Below are 17,024 nucleotides of genomic sequence, written 5' to 3' on the forward strand. Positions count from 1 at the left end.
GAATACATATACATAAACATATATTTATATATATTAGCATCTTTTCCATAACTTCCTGCATGATTGGACTCCAGCGGACCAACCCTTTCATTTACTTTGATTAGAATACAGGACACTTTCAAACAACGTCTTCGTAGTACTTCGTAGTACTTGTACCTTCCTTGGAGAGGCGGGAGATGTGCCCCCCCAGCTCCTGGACGCTCCAGCGCTGCAGATAAACCGACAGCTGGAAGACGGTGACTCTGTCGGGGGTGCAGAGCGACCGGGGGCCGGGCACCGTGCGACAGGACGCCTGCACCTGCTGCAGGAGCTGAGAGAACACTGCACAGGAGGGGGACAGGGTTTCAGCTGCGTGGTGTCCACGAGCCAACGTCCACCAGAAGAAGAGAGCTTATCTACCTTTCTCTGATTGGCCGGGCTGCTTGGCCTTCACCTTGTGCGTGTAGCGTCTCTTCAGCGTCCTGATGAAGCTGATGGAGTCACAGCAGAACAGAGAGCTGCTGTCGTTCGCACAATCCTCCCAGAACAACAACACATCCCTCGTTCTCTGGGCCGGAGGGAGGACTGAGGAGGGGTGAGGAGAGCAGGAGCAGGAGGAGGAGATGAAAAGGTTTCCTTCATTTACACGTGAGCATCACTGATACGTGGTGAGAAAGACAGATGAGACAGATTCTCCACTGACCGTCCCGAGCAGAGATGTGGTCGTTCTTCTCCAGCAGCAGAGCGCTGACTCGGTCCAGGACGTCGGCCTGAAGAGACGTCTCCTCCAGCAGATCCGTCCTCGACAGGCTGAAGTCTGTGGCTCTCGTCATCTGAGGAGTTGGAGCGAGAAGAACGAGATGATGAGTCTCAAAATGAAGTTCTCGATGAGATATGAACACGAATCCAAAAACAAACCGCTGATGACTCGTCAACATCTTGTACCTGTAGCAGGATGAGGCAAATATCCAGGTGGGTCTCCAGAGCCTGGTCAAGACCCCAGTTCCCAGAAGTCAGTGGGGCAATAACCAGTTCTTCCTCAGAAGCTGATTGGCTGTGGTGGGAGTGGAGGCCGCGGCTCCTCAGCGTGCTCGGCTTGAAGGAGCTGATGCTGCCGGACAGAAATAACCAGAAGTTGTTTGAGGGAAGTTCAGATGAATTCCTTCTCTCGGTCTGAAAACTCACCCACTGTCTTTGAGCCTCAGGCTGCCCCGACAGGAAGTGTCATCATCTGCATTGAAGTCATGTGACAGGAAGTCAAAGCTGCCAAGGACTTCCTCGACGGCCAGCGTCTCCTCAGAGGACGAGCTTCTCAGCAGGGAGAGGTCGTTCTGACGGAGAACACGAGGACACATCGATAAAGAATCACAACAAGAAGCAGGTTTCTGTCTGAACAGGCCCAGGTACCTTCAGTATGGTCGCCAGGTGCAGGATCTGGTGGTCCAGCGCTCTCAGCTCTTTCTCCGACCGACTCTGGTTCTGTAACGTTTTCTCCAGCTCTGCGATCAGGGCCCCCAGCCTGAGGGCCTGGGCCCTGCGCTGGGCAGCGCTCGCACACGACCCCCCCGGCGTCGGAGCCGTCGTCATAGTCGAGGTCGGTGCTGCTGCTGGGGGCTGGACTGGGAGAGTGGGGGAGGCCGGGGAGGAGCAGGACTCAGGATCTGGGGTCACCTGGAAGAGAAATGAAGACACAAGAGGGTCAGATTGAACCTGATGGGAGAAGATGACTCAACTTCAGAGGAAAAGAAGAAGAGGTTTACTGAGATGAGAAGTCAGAGAAGAAGATATTATCAAACCAAACAAATCTCATTCTGATCTAAAACATATCGACCACAAGTAAAAAACCAAATCAGTGCAGGGACAGGTCCAGGGCCGAGGAGGTGCCAGGGGGGCAGTTTACTGAGCCTGGGAGCAAACCAAGATTCCACAGTGACATGCAGGGCCGTGACAAGACAATAGTGGCAACATACTGGGCCCCCGAGCAGAGAGGGGCCCCTAGATTGTTGACTTGTTGATGAGGTTTCGAACACGTGATGCTCGTGAAAGCGGAAGAACCATTAATCAGTGTTTCTGTGGCTGGATGAATTCAGGAGTCTACCTGCTCACTGACGGGGTTTTGCCTCAGAGCTGCACAGGGAGTCTCAGGATCTGCTCCTCCAGCTGGGTTCTGTCTGAGGATGTCAGGAGTACTGGACCTGAGGACAGACACAGGATCCATTGGTGCTGGTCTGCAGCAGATGATTTCCCATGTTCAGAACTTTAAGCTTTATCACGTATTGATGTGCAAGTTCAAATTTAACATCAGGTAACAAACTCAACTTTTGACAACACATCAACACATCACAAATTCAGACAAACTGGACAAACAGAGTTTCACAATTTCAGATGAAGTCAAAACAAAAGTCCTCGAGTCCGTCCTCACCTCTGCAGAGATCCTGTTTTACTCTGCACTGGTGACGATGACGTCTCCAACTCTCCTCCCCATTCCTCCTCATCCTCCTCTTCCTCTTCCTCCCTCTCATCCATCCTCTTCCTCCCCTCCCTCTCCCCCGTGGAGCCCTCCAGGGATCCCTCCTCCTCCCCGAGGGAGAGCTGGGTCTGGCTTCCCCCCAGACTGGGGCCCTGACTGGGGCTGGAGGGGTAACTGTGAGCCCGCGTCAGACTGCGGAGGAATCGATTTATAAAACACAAATATGAACATAAATATTTGACCGATGTCTGTTTGAGTTCCAGTTTGCGGATTAGTGACATGTTTGCGTGATAAAAACCTTCACTGGGTCCACACACATGGGACGATACTTAAAAAGCAAACATGTTTGTGTTTTTGCAGAAGTTCGGCTTCCTCCAGGGGAACCAGAGATAAATCTTAAATTTATTCATCGTGTTAACACTTTTCTGTAATTTGTCTTGGGAAAGACTTTTACCTCCTCAAGGCCCAAATCCTTCAAATCAAATATTAAGAGAAAACAAAACAGATTGTGTGGAAAAGGAGACGACTGCTTCAAAATATAAGGCTGTATTAGATCTAAAGAATCGATTGATAAATGGTTATAGAAAGCTATAGATAGATAAAGATGAATAGATAAAGATAGATATAGAAAGATGAACTTTATTGATCCCAAACATTAAAATTATAATCATAATAATTGTTTTAAAGACCAAAACCACCATCATTTCACTAACAGGTTTTGTGGCCCCTGTGAAACTAAGCTGCCTCGTTGTGATTGAGCCTCTTTGTCAAACAGAAGTATTAGAGCTGTGTATTGTGTGCATGTATGATGTTTCCCAGCTGACACGTACCTCGGGGTGTAGGCGCTCAGCGGGCTGTGGACGGGGTCGGACATGTAGCTGAGCAGGGACACGTCTCCTCTGTTGTGACGAGTCCTGGACACGAGGGACGGGAGGGAACCGTCTCGATGCTGCAGCTCACGCACCATCGACTGCAGACATGTTAATGAAAAGGTCAAATATTAAAAGTCAGCTCGGACTCCAACTGTAGCTGGAAAGAGAGAAATTGATTTCATGAAATATGGCTCCATGTTGGTTCACATCCTGCTTTGTGTCCCTTGACAGATAAATAATTTAAATAAGAGACAACTCATGGTAAATGTTATTTATATATTTTTAAAACACTAAATGAACTTGTACTTTTCTTCATTCATCATTAGGGCAGTTTTATATCTGTAATTATTCCGTATGTTTTGTTATATGTCAGTATTTCTTCAGCAATACGGTGTCCCATGACCATCCCATGAAGCCCTTTGAATTCAAAGAATGAACGTGTGTTTGTGTTTGTGTGTGTGTGTGTGTGTGTGTGTACTCACGATGAAGTACTTCTCGGTGAAGGACGGGGTACTCGGGGCCGTCCAGCTGTAAACGGAACTCTTCCTGCTGGACACCGACTGTCTGCTGACGGACAGAGGCCTCATCTTCTCCACGCTGTCGAAGGGACTGGAGAATCAAACACACACGTCTGTACACGTCTGTACACGTCTGTACATGTAGACGCACAGTTCACACAAATATACAAAACCCCTGAGCTCTCCTACGTGTTTAACGTTGTTCAGTTCTTTATTTATTTTAAAGCGGTTCTGAGACAACCTGACATTCATGCAACTTTTTAGTCCCTTTTCTTTTTGTCAAGTAATTTTTTAACCATTGTGGATTAAAGTGTATATTCACATGACTCAACATAAATGTGTGTGAGTGTAGTGAAGTTGTAGCGTTTTATTAGTGCATTGTGAAGTGCAGGGCTGTGTGTGATTTGTGGGCAACAACTGATTTTCCCGGAGATTGTGTGTGAATGTGAATCTAAAATAATCCAAAACATACATTTTGTTGTTTTGCTCTTCTGCTGAGAACATGTGGTGAAGTGAGACACTTTAGAAAATAAATAAAATAAGTAAAGTATTGAAATGATCGGGGGAAGAGAGAAGAAGAGAAACTTGTTGTGTGAACCAGCTGCACCTGTCACTCATGTGATCCATCATTTAATGTGAAATATATCAACGAGAGGTCAGAGGTCAGGACAAAGATCCAGAGAAGACCTTCTCAGGTTTTACGCCACATTTTTTTTCCTGTCACAGCTGTCTCCACCTATTCTCCACCACATCATTCACTTCCTGTCCTCACCACTTCCCAGTTCCCCCATCCACCACTGAACTCTGAGCTTCACCTCTTCCTCCTCGCTTCCTAACGTTCATATCGTGACTCAGAGAAACTTTCGTGTCCTTCTAAGTCGTCTGTGATCGTGTGTGACGAGTGCGTCCGTACTTCCATGTGACCTCCAGCTGCAGCTTGATGGTTCCCAGTTCGGTGATGTCGACCAGCATCAGCTGCGGCCGCGCCACGAAGAAGTCTGCGCTCGCACACGCCACCATGCCGACCAGCAGCCAACCAATACCCTTCGCCTCCGTCACCTGAGAGACAGGAAACACACACACACACACGCACACACACACACACACACACACACACACACACACACACACACACACACACACACACACACACACACAGAAATACCTTTTACACGACAGATTTTGTGTTTCTAAATATAGTTTAAAGCTGTTTTATTAAGTACACAAGTAATCATACCCACAACTCCCTTCATTAAAGTAAAGGTGGAATTCAAGTAGTAGGAATAACTCAATTACAGGGACTCTGCAAGTATCAGTAAATGTACTCACTACTACAAATGAGGTCTGTCAGAAGTACTTATTATTTAAAATACGTGTGTGTGTGTGTGTTTGTGTGACCTTGATGTCGAAGTTGTGGTGTATGTGCGGGAGGAAGACCATCTCCTCTTCGTCCCAGGACTGCGTGTCATCGGACTCGATCCTCCCTCGGATCCTCCATCGCTGGCGGCCCAACCGCACCACCACCTGCTCACGTGACATCATCGACACATGACATCATCGACACATGACAGCACGTACGATTACACAAGCGGATCTCAAAATATTTTCATTTCTGTAAATCGGAACAATCCAAACCCCTCAAAGGGGAAATTACTTTAAATAATATTTGGGTTTTTGGTTTATTGGCCCCAACAAACAAATTAGTCTTAATCAAAAACCTTCATCCGAGGGGAAATGTTTGTTTTGTTTTTAGTCACGTTACGAAAACGTAAAAAGTGGATTAATGTGTTTTTGTTGGAATTCTCCCTCAAAGTGACAAAGTGTCTTTAAATAGAAGAACTGACCTCGTACTGGTCTCCAGGGCAAAGTCGAGCGAATCCGATCAGACCTGGGAGTGAAGACACATGTTGGATATTTGGAGAATAGCGTGTTATGGATTACTGCTGTGTGTGTGTGTGTGTGTGTGTGTGTGTGTGTGTGTGTGTGTGTGTGTGTACCTTTCATTTTGATGTGTAGCTCTCCCAGGAGGATTTCTAACTCTCCCTCCATCACTGACATGTCCTGCAGACAGAAGACATTTTGGAGACACTGAATAAATCTTCATAAATCTTTAGGTTCAAATGTTTAGATTTTCACCTCCTCTCCTTCCTGTGTGAGGTCAAAGGTCAGGAACATTTAGGCATTTTATAGTTTTTCTTTATATGACACAATCCAACGCTTTGATTGTTTTGGGGATTTTGTCTTTAGTAATGGATTACATTTAAAAGTAATCCAACCCAGCAGTGTGTGTCATCAGTTATTGAAACATTTCCCTCTTGATATGTAGTCTCAGTTTCTGACTGTGTGTGGATCAGGCCTCTGCTTCCTGGAGGGGGGGGGGGGGGGGGGGGGGGGGGGGCTGCGTGGGCCGGAGGTCACTGCTCTTCGTCGCTCTGCAGGAACCACACTCGTCCTCAAAGTCGACCCTGAACCACGTGGTCAGTTTACGAGTCTTTAAAAACTCTTAACGCCAAAGAGTCGAGTCGCCGGGACCAACAACAGACTCGTTAAAACTATTAGTGCTACAGAGCAGCTATTTATGTTCTGTTTATTCTGCTGTGGATTTATTTGTTTGATTGTCGGCCTTTCTCAAGTTATTTGAGTTACTTGTGAAATCGTTACAGACCCAGTTGTGATGAAATATCCACCGCTGCTTCGATTCTGATTATCTCTAATGCTGCATTTCCCAACTTTATGGATTTATGATTCTAAATGAGCTTCTTAATAGAAAAGTAATTATTTATTAATGAAGGACAGCTGTTTTTACACTCTTAAAATAGTGTAGTGGATTTGTGTGTGTGTGTGTGTGTGTGTGGTCTTGGAGACACACATGGTTGCCCGTGGCATAGACAGACGTTCTAGCCTCTGTGTGAAAGACTCTGTTGTTTTTCTCTCTGAATGAAGTGAGCTGTGTTTCTTAACTCGTGAACCATAAATGAAAAAGAACAAACAAAGTAGTTTGAAGGGGAAACTTTAAACTGATAAAGAAGAAAGAAAGAACGTGTGAGAGGAGAAGAGGATGAGGACGGAGGTAAAGCTGTGATGTGTTTGATCCAGAGACAGTCTGAGGGAAGGACTGAGTCTCAGTCGTCTCTAAATGATCCTGATCCTGCTGCTGTGAACACAAGAGTCACGTGATTTCACTGATTCTCTCTGATAATAACAACTGTTTTCAGTTTCTAGATTTAAATACGTCATCAAAATGTTTTTTTCGCTTATTAAAAACACAGGTTCCTGTTTTTTATTTCATTTCACCGTCAGAAGAGTTTTTTCTGATTCACAGTCTGAAAACCTGCTGAGGCTGAAATCAACGAGCCGATCACAACATGTCGTTGTGTTGTGTTGTGTTGTGTTGTGTTGCTCCACGACCTCGTGGTGATGATGTGAAGAGTGAGAGATGGAATCAGACTGTTCTGTTCTCACTGTGTCACAGAAACGATCAAATAATAACACACGTGTGTTTGAATATCTGAAGATAAAGACTTAAAAGTAATAAGTTACTTTTTCTATAGTAACTTATTTCTTTTATCAGGCAGCAATTGATGAGGTAACTTTAAACCTAAGTAACTGTAGATATTACTAATTCATCACATACACAAAGACTCAGTCTCCATAGCTTAATCTTAACTTTGACTTTAACTTTAACTTTGACTTAACCAGACCTTAACTTTAACTTATGAGGACCTGCTGTTTGTCCTCATAAGGAAACACATGTGAATGTGAAAAGATGAAGAAAGAAATACCTGGACCACACACACACAGACACACACACACACAGACACAAGCACACACAGAGACACACACACACACACACACACACACACGCACACACAGACACACACACACACCTGCAGGCTGTGTCTGTGGTTGCGGCTCAGCTCCAGCAGACTGTCTCTGGACGCTCTGGTGGACGGGGACAGAGAGAAAGCTCTCTTCATGTTGACGGCTCCCTGACACAACCTCCACTGGATACAGTACGTCTCATACAGCTCCTCCACCTGCACCACACACACACACACACACACACACACACACACACGCACACGCACACACGTTACATAACAAACGTGACAAACTCAGACATTTTAAAGCTATTGAACATTCTCTCTGTATATAAAAGACTACGTGAGTCTCATCTTCACCTCAAACCTCAAAAAGACAAAAACCTAAAAAGCCGAGTTGTACCTTACTGATCTGAAATTCCAATCGACGTATGTGTCTCTCCAGCGCTCGGAGCTCCTGTGAACGCAAACAATACGATGTTAGATTTTATTGTTGTTTAGATGTTGTTATATTTATGTTGTACATTAAAATTAATAATGAAAATAGGAAGCGCAAAGAGAGAAACCAAAATATTACCTTTTCCAGATCGTAGAAAAACGCCTGAAAATACAAAGAAGGGATCAATCATCATCCTCAAGAAAATAAAAGTGGTAAATTGATTTTTCAGCAGAGCGACCACATGAGATTACAGTTTTTCTCAATTGCTTTGGATCATTTCACGAAACAGAAATGACATTTTCAAAACAACACGTGCAAACCTCCAAACCACTGGGCACTTGTTCACCACAGATTGGAATATCTCATTCCTTTAATCAAATTGCAATTGTATTAGCACATCCTAGCACATGACAAGTACAATTTCCAACAGCTTGCACAAATTTCAAATGATTTAGAAGACCTTTGCAAACGGTTAGGTACAACTTCCTTCAGTTAGCCCAATTACCAATTGAATATATATTGCTGGTGAAAACTGACTGTCGCTTCTCAGTCAAGTGGTTGTTCTCTGCAGAACATGTTGGCATAATTTCATTGTTTACATCATCACCTGCACAATAGTTCACTCTACTGTCAAAATCGTACAGGCACATAATACCATGAAAAACATCATGGTATATACTGTAATAAGGATATCTTTGATCATTGGCTTAATTTTCAGGTGCAACTAGAACTTTAGTAATCAAGGTTGAGTTTCACACATCTGATCACCAGTCACACAGTAAGTTTACAGTTTGTCTCCATTGCTTTGGCTCATTTCACGAAACAGAAATGACATTCTCAGAGCTCTCAGTGCAATTGGCAAAATAGCCCATATGGTTCAGCACAACTACATAGATCACCTTCAGAAGGTCATATCTCACTATGCCAAATTTTAGTTTTGATGTGCTTATTGTTTGACAGTATATTGTGCTGTACACATTTTCTGTTACTGTAAGCACGATGTATGGCAATTACTGCAACAATTTCCATGACAGTATGAGTTCGATAAACATATTTTATGTGAAACCTTGAATAAATATTTTTTCTGTTTGATACACATAATATTCTGGAAGGAAAACATCTACTGTAACCATTCAGTGTCAAAGGACTGAGCCAAGATTGAAATGTGCACATGAGTGATATTTCTATGGTCCACTGCCATCCTGACAAAACATCTAAACATTTGACCTGTAGTGTTTAAACAATGCCAAAGGGACTTTTCATTTTGGGGGCACTGACTATTTGTATGAGAAAAGGATTTAGTTTTGACTGATGAGTTGTCTGTTTTGGGAGAGATATGACCTTTTGCAGGTGTGCTATGGAGTTTTGCTGAACCATCTATGTTATTTTGAGAGATGAGCCACAGCAATCGAGAAGGAAATTTTCATTTTGGGGGCACTGACTATTTATATGAGAAAATGATTTGGTTTTGAAACTTGAGTTAACTGTTTTGGGTGAGATATGACCTTTGAAGGTGATCTATGTAGTTGTGCTGAACCATATGGGCTATTTTGCCATTTGCACTTAGAGCTCTGAGAATGTCATTTCTGTTTCGTGAAATGATCCAAAGCAATGGAGAAAAACTGTAATATAGTCAAAATTTATTTGTGAAGTCCCATTTATGTTTTGACCTTCGACCTCCGACCACCAACTCTCATCAGTTCCTCCCTGAATCCAAACAAACGCGCTGAAGACAATTCCCTCTATGTTTCTCTGAGATGTCTCAAACATAAAGACACATTGGGAACACTGGGATTCTCTCTCCTCTCACCAGTCTGGAGTTTCTCTTGGTCTCTCTCTGCTGTGACGACAGGAAGTCCATCTCCGCCTGGTGACCCTCCAGATACTCCCTGCAGCCACGGAACCACGTCAGTAACTCAGACATGTCACGAGAACATTGGACTAAACCACCTCTGTGTGAAGCTTCTCCCAGTGGAACTGGGAGAAGCTTCACTCAGAGGTGGTTTAGCTATTGAGTACGAGTTTTACTTCTTCATCATCAACATCCTCAGCAGTTTAGATCACAGAATCATGGAGCTTCTCCCGGCCTGGTTCACGTACTTGAGTCCTTTGCGCAGCGCCTGGAAGACCCTGTCCACCTGGTCCGGCTGCAGAGACCAGATCCCTCCACCCGCTCTGCTGGGAGACATGTGTGTCCGAGACTTCCCCCCCGACGTGGCTTTGGAGCGGAGAGAGTTTCGTGCAGAGGACGGACTGAGAGCAGAGGAACACAAACAGAGGATTATTCATATATTTTAAATTTGCTTGTGTTTCTGTTGCTTTGTGTGATTCTAACAAACTGGAAGCACATTCTTGCTCTCTCTCTTTTTAAACCATGACACTTGTCTCTCTCTCTCTCTCTCTCTCTCTCTCTGGGAACGGACTTCTTACGACTTTGTTCATTAACCAATAACATGTTCAAGTCTGTGGTGCGTTCACTGTCTGCCCGTCGTTCGAGGTCGGAGTGGTTTCCTTCCACACGGCATCAGATGGTTTAGTGTAAAATCATATTTAATGTTTTCTTTCATTTATTGTCTGAAACAATGAAAAACTGAATCTGTGTAATTTCCTTCAGATGAATCTTCTGCCTCCAGTCACTCATCCTGAAGCTTATTATGGGAATGAAGCTCCGATGGGAAATTAATCCTCAAACACTTGCAGCCTCACAAACATTAGTTGTTTTTTTGACACAGCAGCAGTTTTGTTAAGATTTGCACGACTCAAAAAATAGGATGTGACAAAGTGTCCTGTTCATGCTGCTGTCAGAAGATCATACGTTGAGATGTTCTGGAGAGGCTGCAGAGTGAGAACAGGTCTGATTCACTTGTTCAAGACCTTTTCTAGAACTTTCCCTGCAGCCCCCTGGTGTCGTGAAACTGGAAGAACACAAATATCTTTAAGAGGAGCCGTACACATAGAAGGAGGCCGGTGTGGACGAGCTGTAAACAACAACACTGATCTTTCCGCAGCAGGTTTTTCTACATCCGGATTGTCCAGACGGGACGAACTCATCAAAAGAGTTTCCCCGGCTCTCTAGCATTGGATCAGTGTTATTGCCTCATCGGCTTCACCAGCGTGACTCACCGCCGTCGTGCGTTCAGGGAGCTGAACCCGGTGAAGGAGCGGCTCCTGTGCACCAGACCTCCGTCCGAGGGGGAGTCGAATCGCAGCTTCACCGACATCCTGCAGAGACACAGAGAGATCGGTCGTATTCTCATCGACACACACGTGCAAACACTTACATCAACAAGACCACCCTACAGTCCTAGAGCCTCCAGAGCAGGAAGCAGAGGAGCAGCATCTCTGGGACACATTAACCAGGAGGAACATCCTTAAACACGACAGTTCTTTATATACAGATGAAGTTCAGAGCAGATAGTGGAGCAGCAGCTTTATTCTGAAGGTCCAGGGTGGGAGGAGCTGAGCAGGTGCTGGATTCTATCTTCATCGTGTTCAATGTTCGTCATTAAACATCTCAACCAGTGAAGAGAAACTAAAACACGCTTGCTGTAGGATTTTAGATGAATGTTTTGAAACATCTAACTATTCTTTTTAAGTTTGTGTCTGAGATGATGATCTCCTCCGACCTCTGAAGGTCTCACTAAACTGCTGGTGAGGCCAGAGTGACCTTTAACCTGTGTTCTGTTAGGATTCTGCTCCTGTGAACTTTTGAGAAACTTTTTGATTGTGTTTAGACTTTGTATATTTGTATTTCTGGATTAGTGTTTGATTAATAACATTCTTTACTTGTGTTTCTGCCTCAGTTTAGTTTTCTTGTGACCCTTCATGTTCACTTCCTGCTCCGCCCTGTGTCTTGTTATTGGTCACTTTAAACCTTGCCCCGCCCCCGGATCACCTGTCCTCACGTGTTTCACCTGTTGAGTTTGGATCTCTGAGTGTTTTCGTTCCTTTTACCTGCAAATGAAAACTGTAAATTCTAGGTCCTCGTGTGATTCTAAATGGGACATAATATCAAATTATCAATATTATCAAATTATACATTTTGGACAATTAAGCTTTGACCAGATTAAAAACGTCCAAAGAAGTTTCAGTTGAAGTCTAAGATGTTTTTGTGGCTGAGTTTCTTTTGATTCACGTAAAAAGTGATTTACTCTTGCCCAGCGCACGACCAGGATCTGAACCAACGTGCTGCCAGTGGGAGAAGTTCAGAAGAACCGGGTCCTGAACCCAGAATGTAAAATACACTGTGGCGCTGCAGCCAAAACCAACACTGATACCTAGCAACCACACATAACACAAGAGGGATGGAGAAACCAGGTCGGAAGAACCAAAGTCAGCCAACTTACACACACACACACACACACACACACACACACACACAGATACACACACACACACACACATACACACAGACACACGTACGTTTTTCTACTGTTTGTTTTGGACGAGGAGGCGGAGGCCTGTGTGGTGATGATGTTTCTCCGTCTCACTGACAGAAACGAACGTCCACCATGTTGGTCTCTGTTGATTAATGACATTAACTGTGGAAAGTAACTGAAACTTTCTCACGTACCGAGAGTTTTTTTCGTTGCTTTATTTAAATTGAGTACGAAGGACAGACTGTAACGTCTCAGTGATGAACTTTAAAGTCTTTAAGTTTGCACGGCTCAGTTTGTTAGAAAGTGAAACAACATCTTTGCTCGTCTGCTTCATGTCATCGGATTAAATCTCTTTCTCTTTCAATCTCAAACTATCGTTCCCCGTTAGCTGCAATTAGTTAATGGGCTCTTCTCTGATTTGGGGGGTGTGTCCGAGGTGTCGTTCGATCAGCAGCGATGTGTGTATAAACTCCGCCTCATTCAAAAGGACGTGACACGATAGATTCTTAAGTTCTCTACAGATGTGACAGGAGGTGAAGATGGTAGAACAACTTATATTGTTGAGTTTTAACATGTTTGAAGAACATTTGATGGATGATATACTTTTACGCTATGATAGTGGTGTGTGTGTATGTGTGTGTGTGTGTGTGTGTGTTTGACAACAGGAAGTTCTCGACCCTCATGTGGTTCAGGGAACTGAATATAATTTCCCTCACTGACACTACTGTAAGAATCTTTTCACCAGCGTCTTTGTAGTGTGATATATTTATGTTTTTATATATATGTGTGTGTGTGTGTGTGAACTGATATTAAAATGTAAACCCGTGGCAGCTGCTGAACAAATGCTGACTGCGAAGCTTTGAGAAATGACAAACACGAGGGGGATCAGCTCGGGCGCGTTCGGCTCCAAGCTTCAGACGCACATAGCTGAGTCCTGGCTGGACGCCACGAGGACCAGCTGTAACGAGGACACACGTCCACCGTCCATCAAGCGTAACGTCTGTTTCTGATCCGTCTCTGTCTCAAACTCTCGTTCTTCAACAGGTCGGTGAACAAATCACCTGTGAGAAGCTGCAGCTGCTTCAGTCGATCACATCATGGATTCGTCTCTGGGTTTTTTTCAACTTTATTCCTGAGTGTGGTCTTTGAGAGCAAACATATTCATTGTGAAGCTTTCGCTCAGAACCTTGTGCTTGCACTCGAAGCTTGTGCTTCGATTTGCTCTGCGTCTTCTGTCTCAAACTGATATTTTGCTGCTTGGACACATTTTCCAGCTTCAGCTCTCTTTTGACAGACTAGTTATAATTATCATCTGAAAAAATACATTTCTCATGTGCACAGAAGCAGCGAGAGCGCAAGAGGAGCCGAAGCTTGAGTGCAAGACACAAAATATCTGAGTGCAAGTGCACAATTTAAGCACAAGCTGAGAAAATCAAAGCACAAGCAGGGAACATTCGAGTGCAAGCACAGGAGTGAAAGCTTTACCCAATCTGAATTTACAACAAATAAATTCTGCTCTCAAACTGAAATACCACACAAATGAAAGAGGTGAAAAAGTCGGAGCAGCACAGAGACGTACAGGTTGACAGATGTAATCGATGTAAGTAAATTAAATTAAGAGAAAGAAGCGTGAAAGTAATAAAAAACAAAACTCAGTTAATTAGCACAAAACTTATCAACTAATCAAAAACCAGTGTAACATTCACAGGAAATTATCTCCTTCAGCAATGTTTGATATGCTGACACTCAAATGAGCTGGTTAAACAGCGTCTAGGACACACACACACACACACACACACATGCACACGCACACACACAAAGGCCAGGACACAGAAACCTTTAGTGTTTAGACTGAGACTTAAGGAAAAAGAGAAATGGAGCAGAAACAGAGAAATAACATCTGAGAGCAGAAGGAAAAATAAATCTGAGACCAAGGGAACATTTGAAATAAAATGTCAGTGGGCCGGTTTGATCCATTTAAGAACCAGGTTTCTCTTCCACAGTCGGGCACCGCGTCATGACATCACACACGTCACTCTAAACGTCTCAGTGGTCAAGATAATCTTATTAAAGGAAGTGAAAGAAATTCCTGAATCCACCTTTCATGAGTTTTACCCTGAGTCACGTTCCAACCATCCACAAAGTTTCTTGGAAATCGGTTGAGCAGTTTTTTCGCGTAAACTAACAAACACACAACAAAAGCCTCCTGGTTTTTATCAGCGCAGGGTTTTCATCACCCTCGTGAGAACAGAGCTGCAGTTACTCAAGTTGTAATCAAGTATTCTGATGTTTTCACTGAGAGCGTCGTCCCCTCCGGCCGGTTTCATGATGATTAATTAGCTGCTGTTTTGCTGGAGGAGGCGTTCGGGTGGCTGAGTGCAGCTGCTGCAGCTTCGGGCTGGAACCCAAAGTCATAGCTGATTAAAAATGACTCGAGAAAACACAGAGTGCGTTCGACTCAGGAGACGTGGAAGAAGATATCCAGAGAATAAGAGTAGATGCAGATTGGAGCAAAATAATAATGAACGAGGAATGTGATTCAAATAAGATGGAGGCCCATTCCTGGGGGCTGGGGTGTGTTTGTGTGTCTCTGTGTGTCTCTGTGTGTGTGTGTGTGTGTGTTCAGTATTTTGAGAGGTGTCTGGAGAAAAGCTGGGGGTGAAATCTGGTCTTTAAAAATTAGCCTTGACCTGTAAGTGATTTACGGGGTCCCATGTGGCGCGGAGGTGTGTGCGTGTGTGTCTGTGTGTGTGTGTGTGTTTGTGTGTGTGCGCCACAGAGCTGTTAGCATGCAGCAGACCCTGACGAGAGGCCTGCACATCATCTGTCGTCGCGAACACACACATGTACACACAGTTGTAAGCAGACACACACACCGAACACTTAACTGTTTACACACAGAGTTAAAGCCTTCATGTAAAACACGGACAGCGGGAATTTATTTTCTTGTCTTGTCTTCGGGGGGGGGGGCGAGACTGTGTGTCTTAATGTGGCTTCAGGGGTCTCATTGCTAATCTCTCTCCTTCAGCTCGGTGTAATTAGCCTCATTTCTTCTTCCCGGTACCGAGTCGGTCAAACAAGCAGATTTAGAAACGATGGCAGATGGAAAAAAACAAGAATCCTGGGAAATCTGGAAAAGTCAGTGGTTCAGGGTCACGGTCCCTTGAAGGAGTCTTTGTGAGATCACATCCCACGAAGACTGCTTACTTCCTGGGCTATGGAGACCACATGGGCTGAACCCAGAGTCTGATCTGTGAGATAAGGAAAAGTTTGACGATGGGACTTATTCTCAGTGTCTGGGATTAATGTTGGAATAAGCTATGATGGTTGAATGAGGACTGTAAGGGGCTGGGAAATCCATTATGTCATGTGTGTCCTCACCAGTATAGAAGTGTGTGTGTGTGTGTGTCATCCCTCTGTTGGAATAAACATGTCTTTTATCTTGTGTCTAATTGTCTTGCTGTTTCATCCCTCCATCTTTCTCTTCCACCCTCTCTGGCTCAGAGCATCTGTGATCTCCGGGAGACGGCTTTAAATTACTTTAAATGTTCCTCTGGGACTTTGTCCAATTTCCAAGTAAATCTTTTATCGTACGTAGAGCAGCAAACGAAACACGTCTTTCTCTCAACAGTGTCGTGCCAGTGTGTGTGGGGGGGGGTTATTTTGCCATAAATTGCTGGATCAAAGAGATTCCTCAGGGAGACAAGACAAACAAGAGAAATCTGTGAGAGAGAGCGAGTTTTTAATCATCGTCTTTTAATTTAACACTAAATGTTTTTGTTTTTGTCTTTTTTTCAGATCGTCGCTGAAAATCCGTCTTCGCTTTTGACTCATGCAGAGCCGGGGTAACGTGATTGGCTCATTGTGGAAGGGTCAGAGGTCACAGATGACTAATACCCCCCTGGGTGAAGAACTATGTTATTGTGGGTGGACACACACACATACACACACACACACACACACACACACACACACACACACACACATAAACAGCGTTTACACACAGGGTTTACTCACCGGGTTCTTTAAATAGAAGTGTTACTTGTTCACTCTTTGTGATGCTGTAAACTCACTGACATGTGTTTTTGTCTATTTGAAATTTAGGACGTTCTTGAAACTCTGATCAAAGTCAGTGGTGAAAAGTAATTGAATACTTTTCTTTTTAAGTTGTGTACTTCAGCAGATGACATATTTATAATCTTTGTGCACTTAGCCGGCACGAGGCACAAGTGAATGAAGACACAGGACAGACGAGAGACATTCACACGTGTGTAAGGGCCGAACAAGACGAGTGGAGCAGAGTTCCCGCCAACGTGACGTCAACATGATGAATCTCTCTCACAGCGTTTTGCAGCTGGTTACAAACGGTGACTGTGACGTGTGCAGGTCGGCAAACTGAGGAACTTCTCTTTAAGTGCACAGAGTCCAGGAATGATGGATTGATGATGGAGCTCAAGTAGACGGAAGCTGACCCAGACGTCACTTTGTCGATACTAAGTGACTGGAAGTTGATTCTCATTTGATGAGAAGCAGAATGAGTTCTTAA

The 17,024-nt window shown here is 44.2% G+C and overlaps 1 protein-coding gene across 8 annotated transcripts in view; it reads right to left on the bottom strand.

Moving 5' to 3' along the window:
* The window catches only part of ripor3 (RIPOR family member 3), a 31,921-nt gene that overhangs the window by 3,535 nt on the left and 11,362 nt on the right, over positions 1-17,024 (bottom strand). For 4 of the 8 annotated variants that reach the window (XM_053438552.1, XM_053438575.1, XM_053438559.1 and 1 more), the window contains 20 exons: positions 11,223-11,321; positions 10,200-10,352; positions 9,910-9,988; positions 8,238-8,261; positions 8,064-8,117; positions 7,727-7,876; positions 5,837-5,900; positions 5,684-5,727; positions 5,238-5,363; positions 4,753-4,898; positions 3,804-3,930; positions 3,280-3,419; positions 2,402-2,641; positions 2,078-2,174; positions 1,387-1,650; positions 1,165-1,310; positions 925-1,090; positions 683-812; positions 400-564; positions 157-321 (listed from right to left, as the gene is read on the bottom strand). In XM_053438552.1, coding sequence (XP_053294527.1) covers positions 157-321; positions 400-564; positions 683-812; positions 925-1,090; positions 1,165-1,310; positions 1,387-1,650; positions 2,078-2,174; positions 2,402-2,641; positions 3,280-3,419; positions 3,804-3,930; positions 4,753-4,898; positions 5,238-5,363; positions 5,684-5,727; positions 5,837-5,900; positions 7,727-7,876; positions 8,064-8,117; positions 8,238-8,261; positions 9,910-9,988; positions 10,200-10,352; positions 11,223-11,320 — 2,578 coding nt within the window. In that variant the 5' untranslated portion in view covers position 11,321. The other 4 variants (XR_008341664.1, XM_053438546.1, XM_053438590.1 and 1 more) reach the window with 2 other exon arrangements.

Source organism: Pleuronectes platessa, chromosome 2, assembly GCF_947347685.1.
Source record: "Pleuronectes platessa chromosome 2, fPlePla1.1, whole genome shotgun sequence".
Classification (NCBI taxonomy): domain Eukaryota; kingdom Metazoa; phylum Chordata; class Actinopteri; order Pleuronectiformes; family Pleuronectidae; genus Pleuronectes; species Pleuronectes platessa.